Source organism: Drosophila melanogaster, chromosome 3L, assembly GCF_000001215.4.
Source record: "Drosophila melanogaster chromosome 3L".
NCBI classification, from domain to species: domain Eukaryota; kingdom Metazoa; phylum Arthropoda; class Insecta; order Diptera; family Drosophilidae; genus Drosophila; species Drosophila melanogaster.
Window position 1 is genome coordinate 5,867,390 of NT_037436.4, and position 8,077 is coordinate 5,875,466.

The window sequence follows — 8,077 nt, forward strand, 5'->3', positions numbered from 1 at the left end:
AATCATAAATTACCAGGTCGTTGAGTTGGCCAAGAAGCCACGAAGTTGTGGGGCAAGCGGGTTAAAGGAGGGCCAACATAGAAGTAGAGACGCCCCAACGTGTGGCGAGGTGTTCGCTGTGCGCGTTTATAAATTTTGCCAAGCGCCAGGCCAACGCTTTTTCGGCCCCAACCAGACAGATATGTACCCCGGCCAAAGAGCCAGTGCCCGAGCCTGAGTCCGAGCAAGAGCAAGAGCAAAAGAAATGATCATCTTCATCATTGCCGACCCGGCCACGTACTAAAAAATGTGAGATATGGCGGCAGCAGGCCAAGGTTATAATTGGCCCAAAGCGGAGCCAAAACGAACGAGAAGGAGCAGCTCATAAAGCAGCGAGAGGAGGCGGTAACGCTCAGGCATCCAAGCAGCCAAGGAGCCAAGATGCCAAGGAACCAAGAAACCGGGCCCCAAACCGAACTGAGATTATGGCCAGGATGCCCGATGCCCAGTGCTCGGTGCCCTATGCCCACAGTGATGCGCACGTGCTTAACCTCTGACTTTGTTTCCGACCATCATCACCATCAGCATCAGCTAAGCCAGCCAGCCATCCGCGGCGGCAGCTTCTTCAAGTTGTAGTAGTCTGGCGATTAGCCGCGGATTGTTGCTTACTGGGAACCGACGCGGAGCAGAGGCCGTGAGAGGTTGTTTATGGCCCGCCCAGGGCACGCCCACTTGATGGGCAGGAGGCTGGGGGCATTGGGCAGGGGGCAGGAGGCGGCATCGCGATGCCTTCACAGATGAAAGGTATATACTCGATATTACTTTTGGACTTTGGTTAAGGGAATACGAGAGCTGGTCAGTGGGGCGGTCATGGGTTCTTTACAAATTTGGACAGGCAGGTTGTTTGTCAAATTGTTTAAGGGGAGTGATTAATCCGAAGATAAAGAATGGAAACTTAGAGAAATTAAGACGTATTTAATATGAACCTTTATAAGTTTAAACTGGTCCTTCTATCATAAAAACCCATTACATCTCCTTTCGCAATTTCACTATTAGCATAGGTCTTTAGTTATCTACTTGATTGCTTTGCAATATATTTCTGCAATACTGAATCATATTTACCTATCTGAGGCCGACGTGTCGCTGCTCATTTTCCAAGTCAGTGAACTCCAAAGACATGTTATACTGGTGAAAAAAAGAGTTGCATGGACCGCACCCACGCAGCACGCAAAAGGACATTTCACTGCATCTATAACTTGGCAGACAATGCAATCTATTCAGTGAGCCGTTGACAGGCTTTTGCAATTCACATTCGAAGAGTGAAGAGCGGCGGTCATGGCGCAGTGACCAGTGGCGAGCAGCCAAAGGACAATTCACAGGACATCGTCGCCTGGCTGGCTATGAGCCAAGTATATTTACTGCATATTTACAGGACAGCTCGTAAAGAAGAGCAGCAAGTAAGCTTTAATTGCGCCACAAAGTGCACTGAAAATTCAATTTAAAAGCGACAAGAACACGACAAGTGACAAAGATACAAGACGACGATGGCAGGGGCACAATTTCAATCTGTTCTTTTCATAAATACGCAAATTTGTCCATCGAGGCAGATGCAAATATTTTGGCAAGACACTTCCATTTAGCCATGCCATCCATTCTTTCCAGCCACATAAAAATGCCAGCATAGCCAAAGTGCAGAGAAAAATCACTGAAACTGTCGCCCGGCGCGGCAAGGATACAACATCATCATCATCATCATCATCATTATCATTATCATCCGCAAGGATAACAGGCGATGCTGCGTTTGTGCGATGGTCTGCGTATTTCTAGCCAACTTACAGGAACCGCGGCGCCAAAAACTACTAAAAATAAAGTTTGCATTTTGTCTATTTGTTTCCTGTCGCCTTGTCCCAGTCCCGTGGCCCATGTCCCCATCCTTTGGCGACATTTTCCCTTCCCGCCAGCAACATAAACACCCAAGTTGCCATAAAGACAGGTTGATATCCATATGTATATGTATATGTATGTTTGTAGTTTCTTGCAGCTGGCGAAAATCCGAAAACAATACTATTCTATATAGAGGGATCAGAAAACTCATGAATATTTTCGGAGATTGTAATTTCTTGTTATTTTTTTTTAAGAGTAGCCAAAAACGTATCTTAGACTTTGGTACATGTATTAGTTTAAGTCCTTTTCAGAGTACATATGTCCATATATGAATTTATATGAATGAAGTATATAAAAAAAACAATATTTTAATTTAAAACAAAAACAAACTAAATGTGCTGACCAAAGTTGGGATTGAACCGCAACCACCAGCTGTCTAGACAGACACTTTAGACAGCTTGACTACAGACTTCCTTGCATATATTTGTTGTACACGTTTCTGACTGACATAGTTTAATAGCTATGAAACTCAGCTCGACCAGCAGATGGCGTTTCGTAGCTGCTGCGACTTCACACAATGTTCGCTAGATGTCGCCGATATAATTTTAGTACAAAGTAGAATAGCGCCATCATCATTACCGGCCAAATATGGAACTTTATAAAACGCAATAGCATACTTTTAGGCTATAAATATAAAAAAAATTACAAATAAATTACATTGGGTAAGAATTTTCTTGCTCCTGAACAGTTACTTAGCTCTTAAAGAGATGAGCAATATTGAAAAGCAGATTTTCGGTAATCCCTTAAGCAACACACTCTGCATCGTACCTTCGATAAGTTTTGGCCAGCGAAACTTGGCAATCCTTTGCGGATGCAATTTGGAATTAATTATGGCCCGCTTGCTTGCCACTTGCCACTTGGCCGGGAACTTTTTGGGGGGCGAGCGGAGAACGGCCGACGCAGCCGCAACTTCGGACCAGCTTGTGCTGAGGTTACAAATTCTCATATGTCGCCACACACACAGGACGAAATGTGATGGACAGAAGGACATTTGGGGGCGAGGAGGTTTGGGTGGATTGGAAGCAGTTGACACAAGAGCATTTAACGCTTCAGCACGTTTTCAATTCAATTTCCACATCTTGAAGGCTGCGCCAAGGAAGCCGAGGCGTTGGAGCGTGCGAAAACTTAAGCAGACGCACCGAGCATGACAAACGAGGCTAAGGACAATGCCGGCAGGATAATGATAATGAAAGCGAATCGTGGGCGCTGCAAGACGACGGGCGTGGCCGGATAAAAAACGGAAGCTAGTGCTGCTTAATGAAGATGCCTGCAGTGGCAGCCTTGCAATAAATCAACAAATTACGCGGCAAGGGCTGACTAGGGGATTGTATCTCGCAGATACCGAGATACTTGGCCATATTTGTGCGCAGAAACAATAAGTGAACCGCTTAAAAATGCATAAATCAAGGCCCAAAACGCAGCCAAGGGAACTGAAACAAAAGCGAAGCGAGAAGCAACTGTCAAAATGATAATCGCCAACAACTGTTGAGGCTGTCTTGGCCTTATGACAAATGTTGTCGTCTCGAAAAGGGGGTGTGTGTGTGTGTGTTTCCTAAAACACCACCCACCACGCACTGGCCGAAATCAATGTTTGAAAAACACATTTTACTTATTAGTTTCGCTATGTTTGCGGAGGACAGGGTCACTCAAAATAGCGCATCATAATGGGACAGAGCAGAACTGAACGATTTCGATTCCGATCCATCCATGTCGGTCATAATCGTAAAAACAAATGCAAAACGCAAAAGCCAAATTCCTGACAGCACATTCCCCCAATTGTCAACCCCTTAATCCACTTGTTTTCCAAAACCCATAATCCTCTCTTTGACGGCTGCCCATTATCATAATCTTATTGTTGGTGGTGGTGGAGATTCCAGTCCAGCCCAGCTGACCATTTGCTGAAACACTTTTCGACATCTTTTTGAGTATTTTACTATGGGATGCAATCTCAAAATCGGATTATCAGCGGTCATGAAAACAGTCTTGGCAATTAATCATTGCTTAAGTAAACATAAATAGTAAATATGATTAGTATGGCAACAGTGACGGAATAATTGATTGGTAGATGAAATAAATTCACTTATGAACAAAACTTTTAGTATCTCTTTCTTAGCTCAAAGAAATATCGATATAATAAGTCAGTTGATAATGGTGAGACCTAACTTGAAGCTTTAAATTCGAGTTCTTGCGTCTATCACTTTCGTTTTTATGGTATTACTATCACAGAAGTTAGAGAGATATATAAATTATAAGCCTTCATTTTAATTCTTAACGTATTATACAAAATGGGTGAATTGCAAGCGGGAAAATCGCCCTTTAAGACAAGAAACACCTTTGATGAAAACTTAAAGATCTGGAGTGGTGGCGAAAAACGCAGTTTATTCTCACCAGATTTGTCCATTGGAGAAATTATCTTTCAACAAATGGAGCGCAATGCTATGCTCACTGCCCAGGTACTTAATAAATTTACAAGAAACAATATTTATATTCATCGAAACAAAACCTTTAGATTTCAGTTACAGAAAACACTGAGCTGACCTGGAAAGACATCCAGACAAACGCGATGAAGGTGGCAAGTTATATGCGTAAACTGGGTCTGGAGCAAGGTGACTTTGTGGGAGTCATTGGCAGGTTGACCACTCACTTGACTGCTCTGGCCTATGCCTGTTTCTTTAATGGAACTCCTTATCATGCCCTACACACCGAATACGAACAATCTGCCATCGAGAGACTGTTCGGAATAACCAAGCCACGCTTAATCTTCTGTGATGGAGATGAGTTTGAGAAAGTTCAAGCAGCCACCAAAGGCCTTCAGGTACAAATAGTAACCATGCGTAATCACCCGGCAGGAATATTGAGAATTCAGGATATTTTAACCACTCCCGTGGAGATGAACTTTCGACCAGTGCGACTGAAAGACGGTACTGATCAACTACTGGCCATTCTTAGCTCTTCGGGAACATCCGGCCTTCCAAAGGCAGTCACCATTAGCAATAGTCACCAGATTATTGGGAGTTTTCTGTAAATATTACCACCTTAATTTTATACACCCATCTAATTTATTATTTTCAGACCCGTGGATAGCTCGATTATTCAGTATAACCCAAACACTTTGGATTGGGCATCAGGCATCACGATGACCATCAATGCAGCCGTGTTTAGCTTGACTAGTATAATTGAAGATTGTGACTTTGATCCTGCCAATTTGTGTGGCCTAATTGAGAAGTATCGAATATCGATGGTGTTCGTAAGTTCCTCGCAATTGGCGATGCTGTCCAATTGCCCGGAATTCTATGCGGCGGACCTATCATCCGTGAAGTATTTCTTTTACGGCGGATCAAACTGCTCACTGGAAGTCCAGAACAAAATTCGCAGCCGTCTAAGCAACGAATGTGTAAATTTCAGTTATACACTAACCGAGTTGAACAGCCCCGGATGCCTAAACTTCAACTTCGATGAGAAACCCAATTCAGTGGGTCGTCCGGTTAGAGGCATTCAAATCAAAATAGTCAACGAGCTGGGTGAAGCACAAGGACCCAATGTCGTGGGCGAGATATGCTTCAATAATGGTCAGAAATGGCCTGGTTACTACAAGAATCCGGAAGAAACGAAGAAGATGCAGGACTCGGAGAACTGGTTTCACACCGGGGACCTGGGCTACATGGACGAGGATGGATATTTGTTCATTATCGATCGCTTGAAGGATATGCTCAAGTATCAGACCATCATGTATTACCCCAGCGAGATTGAAAGTGTCATCGCTGAAATGCCAAATGTTGTGGAAGCTTGTGTCTTTGGCATTTGGGATCCCGTTTATGGAGATAAGGCAGCCGCTTCAGTGGTCAAGAAACAAGGAACCCAACTAGAGGCCCAGGATGTTGTGGAGTATGTGAGGAAACGTATACCTGCCAAATTTAAGCAGTTGAATGGAGGAGCTTTGATTGTGGATCACATTATTCAGAGTGGCAATAGAAAAGCAAACAGAGCGGCCACAAAAGCTGAGTTTTTACGAATTATGGAGAAGAATTAGTTTTGCATATTTAATTATTGTAATGTTTATGTTGTATTTGTATTTTTATTGTATTTGTATTTGTATTTGTTGTATTTATCGTAAGCTTTTTAAGAGGTTCGCCATCTTAGGCATTTTTTCATATTCGCCGAGTAAAATAATACCGAAACACATATCGATTACAAAATCGTTAATACAGCTGATCTTTCGTAATTATGTACATTATTGCTGTGAAATAGCATTGCTGATACGAGGGGTTATAATAGCATAATTTACTTAAAAACTAATAATCGACTCAGCATTTTCTTATAATGGCTGAAATGGAAGTAAAACAAAAACTATTGAACGCGATGTGCACTTATGATGATAAACTCAAGATCTGGAGTGGTCGTGAAGCACCAAGTTTATTTTCGCCAAACTTATCAATCGGAGAGATAATCTTTGGGGATATGGTAAACAATCCGAAACTCATTGCCCAGGTGAGTTTCTTTTCTCTCGAAATCAGAGAAATGTATAGATTTGCATTGAACCACCAGATCTCGATCACGGAGGACATCGTACTCACCCGCGAAGATCTTCATATGAATGCGATGCGAGTGGCTAGTTATATGAGGAATATGGGCTTGGGGCAAACTGATATAGTGGGGGTCATGGGCAGACACACGACTCACCAATCAGCTGTGGCATATGCATGCTTCTTCAACGGAACCCCCTTACACGCCCTTCACAATGCCTACGAAGAGGCATGCATCGCCAAACTTTTTGGAATCACAAAGCCCCGCTTGATCTTCTGCGATGGTGATGAGTATGAAAAGGTTAAATCGGCCACCAAGGACCTCCAGGTAACGATAGTCACCATGCGGAATCATCCGAGGGGATCAGTGAGGATCCAGGATGTTCTGACCACTCCAGTGATGCAGAATTTCCAACCACTTCGTCTCAAAGATGGCATCGATCACACTCTGGCCATTCTCAGTTCTTCCGGCACCTCGGGATTTCCAAAGGCAGTTACCATCAGCAATAGTCACAAGATCATTGTGGACTACATGTAAATATAGTTAAAGACTTTTATTTCATTTTCTTAAACAACTACATTTCAGGGCAATTAATAACTCCAATATTCAGTATACGTCGAGCACCCTGGACTGGTGCTCGGGTCTTTCGATGGCCATAACCTCTGGCGTGTTCAGTACCACTAGTATTATAGCGGACTGTGACTTTGATCCTGGGCTATTTTGTCGCGCCATTGGAAAGTATAGGATCTCGATGGTGCTTCTAAGTAGCTCCTACCTAGCCATATTTGCCAACTGCCCAGAGTTCGAATCGGCTGACCTGTCTTCATTAAATTACGTGATTTTTGGAGGATCAAGCTGTTCTCTGGAAGTTCAGCGTAAAGTTCGCAGCCGTCTTAGCCACGATTGCCTAAATTTTTGCTACGGCCTAACTGAGCTCAACAGTGCGGGCAGCGTTAACTTAAATTTCGATGAGAAACCCAATTCAGTGGGTCGTGCGATTAGGGGTATAAAAATCAAGGTAATCGACGAGCAGGGTGAAGCTCAGGAACCCAATGTCGTGGGAGAGATATGCTTCCACAATAGCCAAAAATGGGCTGGTTACTACAAAAATCCCGATGAAACCAGGCAAATTCAAGACTCTGAGAACTGGATTCACACAGGGGACTTGGGCTATGTGGATAAGGATGGTTATCTATTTGTTATCGATCGCCTAAAGGATATGCTGAAGTATCAGAACATAATGTATTATCCCAGTGAGATTGAGAATGTCATCGCCGAAATGCCAAATGTGCTCGAGGCTTGTGTGTTCGGCATTTGGGATCCAGTAAATGGAGATGAGGCAGCAGCATCGTTGGTCAAGAAGCCGGGTACCCAACTGGAAGCGCAGGATGTGGTGGAGTACGTAAGGAAGCGCATAACTGCCAAGTTTAAGCAGCTAAATGGAGGAGCATTAATTGTAGATCAAATCGTTCGAAGTGGTAACAGAAAAACCAACAGATCGGCTGTCAAAGAGCACTTTTTAAAAAATTATAACAATAACTAGTGGTAGCAACAACTTTAGGCAATATATTTCTGAAAATAGGAATGCGATGTAAGCATACACAATAAAATCTAAACTAGTACCTCTTCT

The 8,077-nt window shown here is 43.3% G+C and overlaps 2 protein-coding genes across 3 annotated transcripts; both read left to right on the forward strand.

The window, feature by feature from the left end:
* Positions 1 to 4,111: 4,111 nt before the first annotated feature.
* Positions 4,112 to 6,129, forward strand: CG5568 (uncharacterized protein). Its single transcript, NM_139735.4, has 3 exons — positions 4,112 to 4,376; positions 4,433 to 4,944; positions 4,996 to 6,129. The coding sequence occupies exons 1-3, from the start codon at positions 4,209 to 4,211 to the stop codon at positions 5,951 to 5,953; spliced, it is 1,638 nt and encodes a 545-aa protein (NP_647992.1). The 5' UTR covers positions 4,112 to 4,208; the 3' UTR covers positions 5,954 to 6,129.
* CG18586 (uncharacterized protein) lies at positions 5,922 to 8,077 on the forward strand. Of its 2 annotated transcripts, none has more exons than NM_001274524.1 (3): positions 5,922 to 6,384; positions 6,469 to 6,980; positions 7,033 to 8,077. In NM_001274524.1, exons 1-3 carry the CDS (start codon positions 6,244 to 6,246, stop codon positions 7,988 to 7,990), a joined length of 1,611 nt encoding a protein of 536 aa, NP_001261453.1. In that variant the 5' UTR covers positions 5,922 to 6,243; the 3' UTR covers positions 7,991 to 8,077. The 2 variants fall into 2 exon arrangements, with proteins under 2 accessions (NP_001261453.1, NP_647993.2); NM_139736.2 differs by having other exon boundaries at positions 6,143 to 6,411; positions 7,033 to 8,068.